Source organism: Amia ocellicauda, chromosome 12 (genome assembly GCF_036373705.1).
Source record: "Amia ocellicauda isolate fAmiCal2 chromosome 12, fAmiCal2.hap1, whole genome shotgun sequence".
In the NCBI taxonomy this organism is placed as follows: domain Eukaryota; kingdom Metazoa; phylum Chordata; class Actinopteri; order Amiiformes; family Amiidae; genus Amia; species Amia ocellicauda.
Genome location: NC_089861.1, coordinates 21,565,563 through 21,581,518, shown reverse-complemented (window position 1 = coordinate 21,581,518; position 15,956 = coordinate 21,565,563). Strand labels below are relative to the sequence as shown.

At 41.9% G+C, this 15,956-nt stretch overlaps 1 protein-coding gene across 1 annotated transcript; it reads right to left on the bottom strand.

The window, feature by feature from the left end:
- Positions 1-1,655: 1,655 nt before the first annotated feature.
- LOC136764564 (IgG receptor FcRn large subunit p51) lies at positions 1,656-15,468 on the bottom strand. The gene is made up of 6 exons (XM_066718730.1): positions 15,358-15,468; positions 7,993-8,059; positions 4,878-5,150; positions 4,464-4,733; positions 3,636-3,830; positions 1,656-3,151 (listed from the first exon to the last, which is right to left on the bottom strand). The coding sequence occupies exons 1-6, from the start codon at positions 15,391-15,393 to the stop codon at positions 3,084-3,086; spliced, it is 909 nt and encodes a 302-aa protein (XP_066574827.1). The 5' UTR covers positions 15,394-15,468; the 3' UTR covers positions 1,656-3,083.
- Positions 15,469-15,956: the final 488 nt, after the last annotated feature.

Here is a 15,956-nt window from a genome sequence, read left to right as displayed (position 1 = left end):
CCGCCTATACCGTAACACACGGAGCTGAGAGAATAAGGCTAAAGCAAGTGAATGCCAGCTTCTGGGGGGCCGGGAAAGCATAGGCTAAAGCAGCGTTTTTGTGCTAATACCGGGACCCTGCGGTAGTTGTTCCCCACACTACAATGGGAGCTATATCGTGAAGGCTCACATCTTTTCAGACAGTACTTGAAATATTAGTCCTTTACGCTCCTGTAAGATAGCACTTTACAACGTTTTATCATGCTTCTTGCGTTACTAGTACTCGTATTATTTTGATCTCCCCTTTGCTCCCTCTCCCGTAGCCCTTGACTGTGACCTAACATTTTGTCTGCACTTAGCTTTTACAATGCAGGATGTAAGACCTCATTTATTGCATTCACTTGTGTAAATTGAAATTTGTAAAATGTATTATGCGTTTAATTGCACTGTATTTTTTAAATCTGAATTTGTAATGTTTTATGCCTTGTACTGAGCTGTATTCTTGCACTTTGTATTGCGCCCTGGATAAATAATATAAATAAATAATAATATGCCTTTGTTTCCGGGAGCTATAGGGGCGCCCCCCTCGCCTCGATTGCAGAAACATTTCTTCTACTGGCACTTCGATGCGTGTAGAATCAAGAGGATTGGGTGCACCACACCTCCTCACTAATCACCCTGCCTGGGGGGGATAAGAGAGAGCATCTGATCTGAGCAGGCAGATCTCCCCACATTGGAAACCAGACAGCAGGGGAGCCAGCTCGCCGATTGCAGGTAGACAGCAGGGGAGACGGCACAACGGGACAGCACCACTACAGTAGTGTGTCCAGTCCATTATGATATATTAAGTTACAGTCCAGTGCTCTATAGTCTAGTAGAGTATATAGCAGCCCCAGTGTCACTCACACAACACACACATATGCTGAGAATGAACAGAAATGTGAAAAATGTAGCACTGACAACAACCCTCCTCTGAGGCAAAACATCCATTAATGGGCTTAAACTTACAGTAAACTGACTGGATGTGTATTAATGAACAGACACATATACAACACAGTCAAGGGGAGGGACAATCACAGAGGATTTATGCTTCACATCATTAGGAAGCTGAGAGTCTCAGCTTTCATGGGATACCAAAAACGTGGCAAACAACACAATAGTGAAGAGTACACATGGGATTAAATAGAAGCACACGGATTTGGTGCCCTTTTAAGGGTACCAGAGGGGTTTGTCAGCTTAAGGGGTTACATTTTAACAAAACGATTCCATGATTTCCTTTATCTCAAATTGTTTAGTTGTTCTATGCTTTAATGATAGAGTACACTGAGACATTAAACTGCGTGAATTTCAATAAAAACTGGAAAAATAGAGGCTGTCTAAAACTTTTGACCGGTTGTGTAGGTAAATCTGATTGTGTTACAGGAAGCAATATTGATGGTGTGCTGGTGGTAGGCTGTATGTGTGGACCTCTTTATGTGGTAGGTGTTGTTACCTATCTGGTGCCCAAACAAATTATTTATGTATTATTTATCCGTTACGTTTCACCACCAGAATAGGAATTATGAGCACATAATTTACAGAGCAATTCCTGTGAAAACAATGCCATGACTGTAGAGCACAGGGTAGAATGTGTTGTGCTCAGCTCATGTTCTTAAAAATCTAAAAAACACAACAAACAACGTGGCTTCTTTTATTTTAAAAACACTCAATGAAAGAATGAATGAATGAATGAATCTCCTCAAAACATGATTATAAAGCACAAACGGATTAAAAACACAACGATGGCCCTGGACAAAAACAAAGACCAGGAACAGCGGATCTCACCCTTTAAGGATGCAGCCACACAAAGCCCACAAGAGAGCAAACAACATTCGAGTGAAACGTAACATCTGCGTCTCTGCACATCAGAGCATCACAACAGACCGTCTGTCCCCGTTCACTTAGACACACTACTGCCAGCCTGGGCCCCACATTTTAAGGCCGTTATGCCAGAGTGTGTGCTTGTGATCTGCGGGCACTTTTCCCTGAGCTGGTGCCAAGTGAGGCAGCAGGAGTGCGTTCATCTCATTGTTGAGGTGCAGTCTCTTCAGATGATTTCCAGAAATGCATTTTTTGTCCATTAAATCACAGGTTCCCAAAATCGCTACACTCCCCCTCCTCATCGACAGACAACAACAATCGAGCTTCTGCTGCATGTACAAGATTTTCACAGGCTTCATACACCAATACATTCAATATTTTGATTTATAATTGATATATAAAATCTATAATTGATCTCCGCTGTATTCCACTCATCTCTCGGGACTGCCTAGCATTACATCCCCAGACAAACCGAGTGCTGAGTGAGCAGCCATTGACCTAGAAAGAGGTCTGACACTGGATAAGTGCTACAGTGTAAACAGAAGAGCAACCAATATGGACAGAATGGGTCAATTAAAACACTTTGACCTGGGGTTTACAGAAAGTGCTAAAAAGGAGGATGACAATCTAACAATTCAGACACAATTTTGTTTAAAATTAAACATTCTCCCTGTGTAAATAACACAGTTATAAGCATCAGTATTCAATGAAAACAAACATACAGTTAGTTTGCAATAGCAATCATTGTTTAACAAAAGATTAGTACACAGTAAATAATATAAATATGCATTTTATCACATTAAAAATCTGCAAATTCACAATTTAGGAAGCAGTATAAACAAAACTAAAACTTCAACACAATAAATACATTCTATTTCGAAGGTGAATTCTAGACTCACAGTGAACTTATTTATATATTGCATAATCAAGAGACTTCTTGCCCTGGTGAATCAGGGCGCAGTGAATGTTTTCCCCAACAGAGGGCACAGAACTCCTCTCTTAAAGGCTGGACTCTTGTGTACATGTGAATCTGTAAAATGTATTTTGTCTTGAACTGCACTGTATTATTGTACTTTGTATTGAGCTTATATTTTGTAAGTCGCCCTGGATAAGGGCGTCTGCTAAGAAATAAATAAATTATTGCCCTGGTGAATCAGGGCGCAGTGAATGTTTTCCCCAACAGAGGGCACAGAACTCCATTCTTAAAGGCTGGACTCAGTGCTTTGCTCAGGCGCTGCTGCTCTTCACACAGACTGCAGGATGTCAGCTGACGGGTCTGGATCAGCACTGGCGACAGGCTGGAGCTGAGTCTCTAGAGAGAGGAGAGGACAGTCAGCAGCCGGGCTACAGGGACAGTAGAGTCTCAGAGCACAGGAGTGCGGTTACAATAGGGGGCTGTAGTAACAGTACAGTAGAATAGTGCTGTTACAATAGGGGGCTGTAGTAACAGTATAGTAGAATAGTGCTGTTACAATAGGGGGCTGTAGTAACAGTACAGTAGAATAGTGCTGTTACAATAGGGGGCTGTAGTAACAGTACAGTAAAATAGTGCTGTTACAATAGGGGGCTGTAGTAACAGTGCAGTAGAATAGTGCTGTTACAATAGGGGGCTGTAGTAACAGTACAGTAAAATAGTGCTGTTACAATAGGGGGCTGTAGTAACAGTGCAGTAGAATAGTGCTGTTACAATAGGGGGCTGTAGTAACAGTACAGTAGAATAGTGCTGTTACAATAGGGGGCTGTAGTAACCGTACAGTACAATAGTGCTGCTATAATAGAGAAAGTGGGAGTCTTACCTTTCCTGCAATATTCTAGGATTACAGCAATTGGACTTTTCCTCTTCTTACACTTGAACCAAATGATGACTAAAACAGCAGCAGTAACAGCAGCAGCAGCAACCGCAGCAGCAGCAGCACAGTCCAACCCCACACACACCTCCGTCTGCTCAGTCACTGGGGGCTGCGTGTCATTCCTCACCTTTCCATCTGGGGCTGGGGAGGGAGAGGGAGAATATGACTAATGTATAGAGGGTCAAGCAGGGCGACAAAATCGTGGGGGGGGGTGGAGGGGGCAAAGAGTGACAGACACAATGCCTTAATGACAGGGGTTGCGTATTATTCTCATCAGTGTGTTATACAGTCAGTGTGTCTGTACTGTATTAACCCTCTCTCTCTCAGTGCAGTGTTAATGTACTGTAGTGTCCAGTCAGTCAGTGTGTCTGTACTGTATTAACCCTCTCTCTCTCAGTGCAGTGTTAATGTACTGTAGTGTCCAGTCAGTCAGTGTGTCTGTACTGTATTAACCCTCTCTCTCTCAGTGCAGTGTTAATGTACTGTAGTGTCCAGTCAGTCAGTGTGTCTGTACTGTATTAACTCTCTCTCTCAGTGCAGTGTTAATGTACTGTAGTGTCCAGTCAGTCAGTGTGTCTGTACTGTATTAACCCTCTCTCTCTCAGTGCAGTGTTAATGTACTGTAGTGTCCAGTCAGTCAGTGTGTCTGTACTGTATTAACCCTCTCTCTCTCAGTGCAGTGTTAATGTACTGTAGTGTCCAGTCAGTCAGTGTGTCTGTACTGTATTAACCCTCTCTCTCTCAGTGCAGTGTTAATGTACCACATTTACTCACCCGTGTCATTGGGTCTGGCTCTCAGCAGTTCCTCCATGAACTGCTCACACTCCTGATCTAAGAAGCGCTTGGTTCTCCTGACCGGATCCACCTGTGAGTTCAGGCGACTCAGAAAGTGCTGAGCAAGGGCAGAGACAGTCTCCGCCTCCCAGCGTCCGTTTGACACATTAAACCTCATGAAAGGCTGTCCATTGAGGGACATGACATCAGACACCTTCAGACTCCTGTTGCTGCCATCCCAAGCACAGCCACTGTCCCTCTGGAGCACAACTGGAGAGAGGAAAAGAGAGGTAAATACAAGCATGGCACACACAAGCACTGAGCCTGTTCACCAGTGCAAGTGAGAGGGGGGTAAATACACTTACTAGCCCCCATACAAACACTCGAGATATGAAGAGCAAACCCCAGACTGACCTTCCACAGTACAGTTTAGTGTGTGTGTGATCTGTCTGAGCAGGTTTCTGTGCAAAATCTCTTCATTGTGGCAGTGGGAGTGCTCTGCTCTGTCCTGCCACTCCAGAGTCTGCGGGACCCAGGGTAGGCAGCGGGGCTGAGACAGGGTGTCACACTGAGTCACTGTCTGCTGGTCCAGCAGTCTGGAGAACTGGAACTGGGGAAGCCGGGCAGACTGGGGGGGCTGTCTCACTGTGTACTGGTAAACCAGAGAGTGGGAGCTGGACTGACCGTCTGTGGGGAGAGAAGAGACAATGCAGACGTAACAAGTTGTGCACCGAGACTAACTCCTAAAACTAAATCCACCCCTGAGCTCAGGCCCAGGACAATATTCAGGGTTGTACCCAGCTGGCTAGTAGCCTGACATTTTTACTAGACAAACGAAATTACTAGCCCAAATTATTTTCACCACATTGTGACAAAAGCTATGTAAAATAAATACATTTACACTGGTGCATTTGTTAAAGAAAGGTTTAGGTGATTTATTTTTCAAACCCTTCAATTTACAATTTGAAACAGCTTGGTTTTTAGTATGTACTAAAATGTGTTCTATACACAGAACGCCACACAACTTTCCCATCATATCCTCGCTAATCTTCCCATTGTTTTTGCCAAGATGCAAGAACTTCCTGGTCCCTTTTTGTGGATCACAATCGGGTTGACTCATGTGGTCGGTAATACAAAAATGTTGCTGATACCAACACTAATTTTAGTATCACAATGCTCTATATCAGTGGTTTTTGTTCTAACCGAGGTCTTAATTGCTTAATTGAATCCTTAATTGAAGTAACAAAGCAATACACAGTTAAATTAAGTAATTAAGACCTCGGTTGGAACAAAAACCAGCAGGGCAGGGGGTACTCCAGGACCGGTGTGAAAACCACTGCTCTATTTGATACTCAATACTGTCAGGGTACGACCAGAATTTGAACCTGAAGCAGAACAGTAATGAGTTCCTGCTAAATTTGAAATACTTTTACTTTGAATATTTAGCAGCATATTCCATTAAAACAACAATTACATGTTTCACGGTTTTCTATATTTAAGAAATAGTGTTAAAGTCAGTCAACACGCATCGTTTTTAGGTTGCAAAATGACTGATAACACATCATGAGAGAAAGCAAATTGCACAATTTGCAATTAAGTTAACTAACACTTTCAAGTGCAAAAAGACCGCAAAATCACAAATAAAAAATGAGGGGGCTATTCACCATACTTTACACTCTCCATCTGAAATCTACACTTACAGACAAACATACAAACAAGGGGAAATCATTAGGATCATTTGTCTTTGTTAATGTTTACCCAAAAAATATTTTAATGACAAAAAATAAATGTCAATATAATAATTTACAAAAAGTTCTCAACTAGGCTACAGTTGTTTCACTAGTGTTGTTTTTAAGAAAAAACAAGCATAACCACATTTGTACATGTATTTATTTTAACATGCTCTAATGCTCTCTGCTGTATGTACTGTATGATACAATTACTTTTTTTCGGCGAGGCTGGGTTGAGAAGATTGCCACAGATATAGATCTTACTGTTGAAGTTCTGTATCAATAGCGATACTGGCCTTGGTTAAAGTGATTACATCATTGCCTGGTAAATGCCATTTTGCCAAGGTACTTGTGTTAATTGGTGCTTGACAAATGGGTAAAGTATATTTAGCTGATCAGATTGTTTGTGCTGCAATTGATGGGTTTCTTGTGATCAAAACTCTGCATTCTGGGGGTTGTTGTGTGTTGTTCTGGCACATTATTTCTTCCTGCGGTTGTACAGAGCTAATGAACCCTACAGTGCTGCTCATTTTCCATTGGCTTCTGTAGCCTAAAAGCAATCATTGCAATTCTATAGTTTACTTCTGTATAGTGGATCATTTATTTTAGAATAATGTACATCAGCAATGCAGTTTGTTAGTAAATACATTTATTTTGCTTGTCTATCTCATGTAAAGGTAAAGCAGTAGTCCGTGTTTAATATAGAAGTCTTGTTTTGTATTTCACTCAGGTCGTAGAGGGAGAGCGCTAAAATAGCGAAGTATAAAAATACAATATTCCTGTCTAAGTAAAACCCCACTATACCGAGTTATGTTGATTCACAGTTCTTTATTCATTACCACGCTTACACATACCAGACCTGGGTCAAATACCATTACTGTATTTTAATTGCACCACACAATTTCAATCTTGAATTTGAAAGAATTTGTAATTTATCCTGTATCCTGAAAAGTATTTTCAAATACATTCAACTAGTAATTGTGAAACAGGATACAACTTATAATTTATACAAATATTAGTAGTCATTGGAAATACAGAAAATGTTTTTGACCCAGGTCTGACACACACACCCTTATGGGGGGGGCAGGGGCTCAAACAAAAAAGGGGCACGAATGTGTTCAGGGCGGTCGAGCGGGGCAGGGTTGTTGTGCATTTAAAGTTTATTAAAACTATTGTAGCACCAGCAGTCTTGGGGGAAGGGGGGCCTCAGACATTCGTGCCCAGGCGCCCAGAATCTGTTAATCCAGCCCTGGGCCAGTCCTCAATATAAAAACCTCTACATTTAGGCATCGCTGTGCAGGTACTACTACTGCCCAGCAATAGTCTAAAAATATTACGAGAGTCTTTTTCGCAGGTGGATTAGAGGTGCTCGGGGTAAAAACTATGCATCTTTCAGGATTTAATTTAAGTTAAAGTTAACTCCGCTCACAAGCCAAGAATCCCCAATAGGAAGACCAGGCGAGCTCTGCAGTCAAGGTGCTGTGTCGATTCTGCGCAGATTGAGTGATGTACAAATAATTACCAGTGTAGTGTGTGATTATATTATATACAGATCACATATTCTGTACAGAATCCACTCTTTGAGTCGATTTATCAACTCACATTAATTCAGATGTGAGAATTTGTTGCTTTTAATGACTAAATGCTGCTCACCAGGTGGGCTAGTAATTCATATTTTCAAAAGACTCACCAGGGGTGAGCAGGTGACCTTCATTTCCATCCCTGGTGGTACCCTATCTGCGGCTCTGGTTCAGACACTGACTGTAGGGTCCAAACATTAAAAGACAGGAGAGACTCACCAGCATGGCTGTCCTGGGCTCCACACTGGGGACACACACCAACAAACAGGTTCAAGGCCAACAAGACCTGCAAGATAATGGCATGTGTGACTCACTCCTCACTAACGAGTTCACAATCAATATCAAGCAACTTCAAGCCCTTTACGCTGCACTGTTACTAGCTGTGCTTTTCCCAGTTTCATCACTTAAACAGGAAGTCGTCAGTCCGGTTGTTAAAGTATTAGAAAAACTAGTAGATCTGCTCTGAAAGGACAGCAGATCCCACCTGTTGCCATCTGAACAAAAATCAACACATTTCTGTTCATGGCCAACAGAGCCACATTCCTGAGCAAATGTAATTTCACATTGGGAATTAAAGCATACTGCTGATGAGATGTATTCATTCATAAGGTAATAACTTTTCCATTTGTCCATCACTGATAATAACATGCAGATCAGTGACACACCTGTCCACGGCAGCCGCGCTTCATGCAGCTACTGTGCAGTTAAAATGTTACTTTAGATCAGAAACACATTGTGTTGTAAGTGAGTTCAGCAGCACTACAGTCTGTAGCCAGAGTCAGATCACCATTTCACAGAAAAGACGTATAAACCCGCTAGCTCTCTCATGCTCACATGGTGCTACATGACAGGAGGACGAGATATCCAAGACAAAGATCCGTGAATCGGACGTCAATCGGACGCAATCCTGCCGGAGCAATCACGCCCAGCCACTTGCATCCTCCGCGGAGAAGAGCAGCTCTAGACCGGTTGCGCTCACCCAGCTCGCCAGCTGTCCCTCGGCCCGTCCCCCCCAGAGATGTGCCATCATGACCGGAGATCAAGTGCCGGGTCTGTGGGTTTGACCCTGCTGTGTGAGCCGGTGCGCTTCTGACCCCGCAACCCGGGGCGTGAACAACAAACACGTTCCTTACGCGCGCAACGTTACATACGTGTGATCTTCCGCACATTGCAGAAGCAGCTGCCGTTAGGGTCCTGTTTAACACACAAGCTTTAGCACACCCTCATTTCTCCAGCGTTTACTGAACGTGTGAGCAAGTCTCAGTGTCAGCTGTGAAGCCATTGCTAAGAGGCACAATAAGAAAAAGAGGCTGGGAAAAGACTGACACAGAACAGGAAACATAATTCAATGTCAGCTGTGTTCTATTATTTTTGCTTTATGAACAGTATAAAATGGCCATTAATAAATACCATCATACCGTCAAAAATGTGAAATATACCGTGATAATCTATTTTGGCCATATCGCCCAGCCCTGGTTAGACCATAAGAGTTCATGGAGGCCAAGAAGGAGCACACTAGCTATGAGCAGTTTTTTTTAAATGTTAAATTCAACATTTAAATAAGTTGAATGGATTGAAAATCAAAAAGCAGCAAGCTGAGATGCAAAAAAGTCTCCCCAGTCATTCAAGGCAAAGGGATAGACAACCCTGATCCCTCTGTTCTAGGCTATTTGAAACTGCTACATTATTCTGTAGCAGATGCCCTTACCAGGGTGATTTGCAATTTTTTCTAGAAAATATATTAAAGCATTACAAAAGTAAAGCAAAATACAACAAGCATTCATCATAGTGCAAATGAGTTAAAACAAGTGCTAAACAGACTCCTATCACTGACATGTGAGGAAGGCATAAGCAAATATGATGGCAATAAGCTAATTCTTAGAAAAGCAATTTTTTAACCACTTCCTCTCCCACCTCAGAACATTGGATGCTGAAAGCCTTGGCGACCCGGTTAGAGGCTACAGCACTGACACCACATTTTCATGTCTCAAATACAGTTCATTGTTACAGTGGCAGGGTCACACAGCTTCATTACATTTGATTTGTTACCTATAACAAATATTGGGGAAGGGATCCATTTCCACAATCAAGTCAATGTTTTTAAAACCACCTTAAAAAAATAAAGCCCATAAGACAAAGAAAAAGAGGAAATTGCCCTCAGTTTGAAGACTTTGAAACCATATTGAAGGCAAGCCTGGGTGATTCTGGGAGAGTTGCAAGACAAACCACAGTCTTCAGAGAGGAAAAAAAGACATTAGCTGTAATGAAGTGTATTTTTTGTTTATATAAAATAATTACTCTGAACAGTATCTTAAGTGTATGCAACCCCGTTATTTTTTTTAAATATCACAATGCACCCAGCAACTGTACAAAGAAAAACTGAATTTGTGTGTATGCACGCGTCTTTACGGCTTGTGGAAATCTTTAAAGTGTGTGTGTGTGTGCATGTCTAGATGGAGAGGGGAAAGGGCCTGCAGCCTATTCATGAAGCTTGTGTCACAAACTCACTCCTGCAGGTACATGGACACAGGAGCCGCCCAGGGCAGCCCTGCATCACATGCCTCCTCACAGGAAAAGCTGACTGAGGTTCAGATCAATTCCATTAAACACATGCTTCTTTTCTACCACTGCTCTGTCTTTTGGGGCAAAAACGTGTTTCACCATGAAGTGAAGTTACTGGTGCAAGAAGAGCAGCTCGCAAGACAATGTCCCGCAGCACTTCAGCTCAAACTCAGTGTCCAGCTGCACATTTAAAGCTGTGCTGTGGATACGGCAGCCCAACTGTGTGGACAGAGAGGGACAACCGTCCCTAGATGCCATTACATATACTTAAATTACTACATTATTTTTAGGATTAAAAAACAAAACTATATATTATAAAGCTCTAATACACATGCAAAGATGCAGAGTCATGAGTAAACTTGCTGCACACACTTTTAAGAGCAGGCGCTGCAGTCATAGTAAACCGCATGCCTCTCACTACCTACACACGGCAAGCCCATTCATTTCCAGCATTGAAGTAACCAATTCGACTACATACAACTGTTAAGAGCATCGAGATACAACTGAGACACTGAGCGCTAACTGTACAGGCACGCCAAGAAAGAGGCTCCATCACAGACACCAACTCGCCGGCTCTTACCCAAATCGCTGGCATGCCCTCAGTCCGTGGGCTCGATGGGTGACAGATAAAACACGCAGAACAAAAGAAAATGAGCGGCAGACACCTCGGTGTGGGTAGTTTCTCAGTTTCAACCGCCTTCCCCTGAGGTCTTCCTCGGCTTTGCTCCAGCACATTCAATACACAGCACTGCTCTGACTGGAGGAGAGCACTGTCTGCAAGGGGTGGTAATCAGTTTCCCGATCTCTCAAGAATATTACACGTTTTATGTTTTTTATTTTCTTTTCTTAACTGTCGGTGAGTCACAGTGGTGTTGCTTGAAGACTGAAGAAGCTTGCTCTAGATTGTATTACCTAACAAAGGACACTGGCCTCCAATGGCAAGATCAACGATTTTGTTTGTGAAAGACATTCAAGGTACTTTATATATTCCACAAACCAGGATAATAAACCCTAATCCAAATGACAGGCTAGTAACAGAAGCTTCAGCTAGCTTTTTCACTTATCAAACTGAGGGACTTAAAACTAAATTAATTACATTTAATTCTACCCCAGAATCAAAACATGCTCAAGCCACTGGACCATTTACATTTCACATACAATGCAAAATGTACATTTGGTTAGGGAATTATTGATGCATCCTAAATTATCCTCCACTAACATTGGACATCAGCCCCTCCCTGGAATTCCAGGGAAACCCCAGACTGCTGCAGAATCAAACTACTAGCAGCCTCGGCAAGATCTCAAATCCAGAACTAAAGAATCAAAGTACAGATGAACCCTCCCCTTAAAAACAAAACAAAAATGCACTATGTCATCCCACCATTTATAATCAAATTGAAGAACAGAAATGTGCCCAACACATTAACAAAATCAACCACAAGAGTGTTGTGATCAACTAATTTCAAATTTAACATTACCACAAAACACCTGGCTTGTTTGGTATCAAATGTCATGCTTTGAGGGACTTTCATTTCATATTTGTTTGAACTAAAATGTGAAAAATATAGAGCTAGACACTCTAGGTAACATTTGTATCATTTTCACATTCCTCAAAGTCATCACATCCCAATACACATCCTGCAGGAATCAAGGCAGAGGAATGGCAAAGACTGCTTTGATTTGAATTTCAGTTACCCCAAACCTGACCAATCAGAAGTCTAGAGGGATAGAGATAAGTTGTCTTAAACATATGAAAACAAAGTTAAAACTAGCAATTTGGAGTGGGACAACCTGGGAGTGAAAAAGCCTAGGAGATGAAATCCAGGAAGTTTGGAAGGAACCGAAGTGCAACCTCAAGTTGACCCAGTTTTCCAGCCCTCCTCACTATTGGACTTCTGCTTAACTGAATCTCAGTAAACCACACAGGTAGTATTTTGTGTACTATTCAAGGATTAGGTAAATCACAATTACATTAAACCTAGTTTTACATAAAACATTTTACATGTTTTGTGCCTCGAGTCAAAACCTGTGTATTATCTCACTGTTAATATTATCCACCCTGCTTGTCTCTATCCTATCTTTGCAAATACATGTTGTCTATTTACATTTTTAATAAACCTATATACTAGTAAAGTATTGTGGTAACTTGAGTATCAACCCAGTCTTATTTTCAGAGGACTTGACTGCTGTGGGTTCTGTGTTTGGGGGTCACTAGATAGCAGGACTTTATTCAGCAATTCTTATTTCCTCGGATATTGATACAAGGTAAACAAGGTAAACAAGCCAAACTCCAGTTTACAGACCTAGGCCAATCAAATGTACTTGCTAATTAAAACAATTACTGCAAAATGATACATTAAAAACAAATTGGTCCATTGCAACTTTTTCGCTGTATCATAAGAGACTAGCAACGTTTCACTCATTAGACTAATGTACATACTCGAACCAGAGCCACAGTATTGGTTTTAATTGTGTCAGGTTTTTAAAACATTGAAGCCCAACACACATCTATGTTGCCACTTTTGTCTGGGTTCACTGCCCCCGATTAGCAGTGGTCTTGATGGACAGTAACCCTGTGTAACCCAAGACTAGTGCTGCGGACCACTCTCACGACACTAAGGCAGCCACAGGAGATGGAGTAACACAGACCAAGGCACACAGTTAGGAGTTTAATTTCAGAGTCACAGTAAGATTTTATTTTTAAGGAAGTTGAGTATCTGAACAGACACTCCCTGCAAAGCTACTGACAGTCTGGGGGGGCTTTCCACAGTATGCTCTGACCAGTGGGGTCACTCCCAACACACAGTAACCTGCTTCTCACTGCAGTGAGATTGAACAAACAGAAAATGCACAACAGAACCAGTGACTCAGAGCACAAGTTATACAGACGAAGGAGCTGCACCAAACAGTTCTGGGAAAGCTGCCAAAACCTGTCTAGAACGCCACACCCATACCCATAACCATACCCACTCTCTATCCACTCCAGCATGGCTAAACAACTGCACTTATGTTGTAAGTCGCCCTGCATAAGGGCGTCTGCCAAGAAATAATAATAATAATAATAATAATAATAATAATAATAATAATAATAATAATAATAATAATAATAAACAATGCCTGTTAAGTGCAAATGCTGGCAGGGACCCTAAGCACATTCTATGGGCTGCACTTTTGTAGCTGTCAAGCGATGAGTAAAGAGAGACAAAGCATTTAACTTGTGTTCCCCAGTGTCACTTCACTTAGAGGTTATTTAGCACATATGCAGATCTGATGGATATTCCTTATTATGTTGCATCATACAGGTGAACTTGCACGGAGGAGTGATGAGCAAACAAGCCTTCCCAAACTGTCAAAGGTGCCTTAGAACAAATTAACCCAATTGCTCAGTACATAGTCGCAGTTAAAAACTGAGCTTTTCTGCTGCAGCCGGTTCTGTGTGGAAAATAAATGCTTGCAGATTTGAGGGTGGACTTTAAATGCTGGACTGCAGTGACCATCATGGTTGAGACCATTCATGATTACTGAACAAAGTAATGAGTGTAAAATATCCAATTCAATAAAAAATCATGAATAAATCCACAGGAAGCTTCTTTAAAAACAAGAAACACTCACTATATTGAATCAGTCTAATAAATAGATCTTGAAACACATACTTACCCTTATGGCCAGACCAAATCAAAACTCAGACCTGCCCATAAATATCAAAGCACAGACTTGTATCCCATTTAATTTGTCAGAAGTCACTTTCCACTGCTTCTACATCACAGCGCAATAGGGGACAGGTTTGTAATTGAACTGCATTTATTAAAAATAAAAATCCCTAAATATACAGTGATGATTCAGCAGTGTAAAATGAATATGATTAAGTATAGTAGCTCTTTAAATTTGAATGTGCTATAGAAGGCAAGAGCAGAACACAATCTATTTGGGATCTTCTTTTATTGAGTTTTCCAAAATAAAACCCGGTGTATAAAGAAAGAGGGAAATCAAAGTGTTGACTTTTAAGCACAACAGTGTTCAGAATGAGCTCCCTCTCCATTCCACTTATTCAAACCCAGCAGTGGGACGGGTTTGAACAAACAGATGGGCAGACAGTAACTGAGCAGTAAAAATCCTTAAGAAAGGAAAACAGGAGAGCACTCTTAGCAGACCCTAATTATGTTGACCCTTGTTATAGCAGAAGCCCGTTTCCAGGGCAACTTACAAAACATAAGAGCAATACAAAGTGCACAAATACTGAACTTCAGATGTCGAGTTAATTAGCAGGTGCATTTTTTTATGGTGACCTGCATTTCATCACACAGACCCTCAATACCCTATCTCCATACAGCACTACACAGCAGACAGCCTATGTAATATTGATTAAAAATGTACTTATTTTATGACCGCTCTCGATCAGTTAGGCAATGTAACCTCTGTACTCAGAGACAGTCTGCAGTGCAAGACAGTCAGAGCCACAGTCACTATCTGGGATTTAAGGAATCAGGCATCTGAACAGTCACTGGCTGCAAAGCTACTGTTGAGAAACCTGTAGCTCTGAGGGTGGGGCAGCGACTCGCTTGCAGGTGCACAGAAAGAGGAGCAGCCCACAGCAGCCCTGCATGCCTCCTCTCAGGAAAAGGAGACCGCTGACAGCAACCCCACCCGCCCCAACACACACACACACAATTATCAGCTGGGTTTTCAGACGAGGAGAAGACACATACCACAAAGATGCTCATGATCTCTTATCTTTAGGCTGGCCACAGAAAAGCAGTCCTGAACAGTCACAATACTGTCTTAAGCGCAGTCTGGCATTCAGAAACCTTGACAAAACTTTGAGCATAATTGTAATCTTTATTTTGCATAACAGACCAAGTCATGAATTACAGCGAAGGAAATAAATGAAAAATAAATACATACATGAACAAATAATTAAATACAACTGGTTAAGACAGATTAAACTGCTTATAAAAACATGATTATTTTCACGATTACATCAAAACACTTTAAATCGTTCAACACTCATGGTGGATTTCCTACCTCAGCCTGTGCGGTGCTCTGGCAGCTCAGTGCCATAATGCAGAACACAGGAAGCAGCACCGGCACACACACACACAGGGAGCCGCAGACAGCAGTCTCTACCCTCCTGGTTCAAACTGTCTTCTACTCAGTCTACGGAATACACCTGGGCGTGTATTATCTAGAATATGTCATACTTCATTGGCTTTGGCAGAACAGATGGTGACAGAGGGGAGTGTCTCAATAAAAAATAAAAAAAGATGTGTCTCTAACCCTCTCTCAAGTTCTTTCAATTACAATTTTGTATTAACATACAGGATTTCCTGAGTAATTTGTTTTGTGTAACAGTGGCCAATTCTGAGAAATACTGGGTCTCAGTCAGGGCTTTCACCACAAAACAGTCCTATGATTGCTCTGAAAGTGGAAAGTGCACACTTCTGCAGTACGATCAGCGTCTACCGGTGAAACTGCTAGAAAAGCACAGCTGGTCAGCCTGGTATGTTCAGGCAGCTCCCCACAGCCTGGTGTTCAGGGTGCTGACCTCTTACACAGCCAGCCTCTGAACACACTCTCCTCACTGCCGTTATCTACAGGCAGGTTTAAGGGCAGTCTGTGCCCAG

Bases quoted from the DNA above. Each gene is read 5' to 3' on its own strand.
- LOC136764564 (XM_066718730.1), bottom strand. From the start codon at position 15,393: ATGGCACTGAGCTGCCAGAGCACCGCACAGGCTGAG. The intron at 8,060-15,357 runs GTAGGAAATCCA...ATTATCTTGCAG, and splicing joins AGAGCACCGCACAGGCTGAG to GTCTTGTTGGCCTTGAACCT. The intron at 3,152-3,635 runs GTAAGACTCCCA...TCCTCTCTCTAG, and splicing joins CCTAGAATATTGCAGGAAAG to AGACTCAGCTCCAGCCTGTC.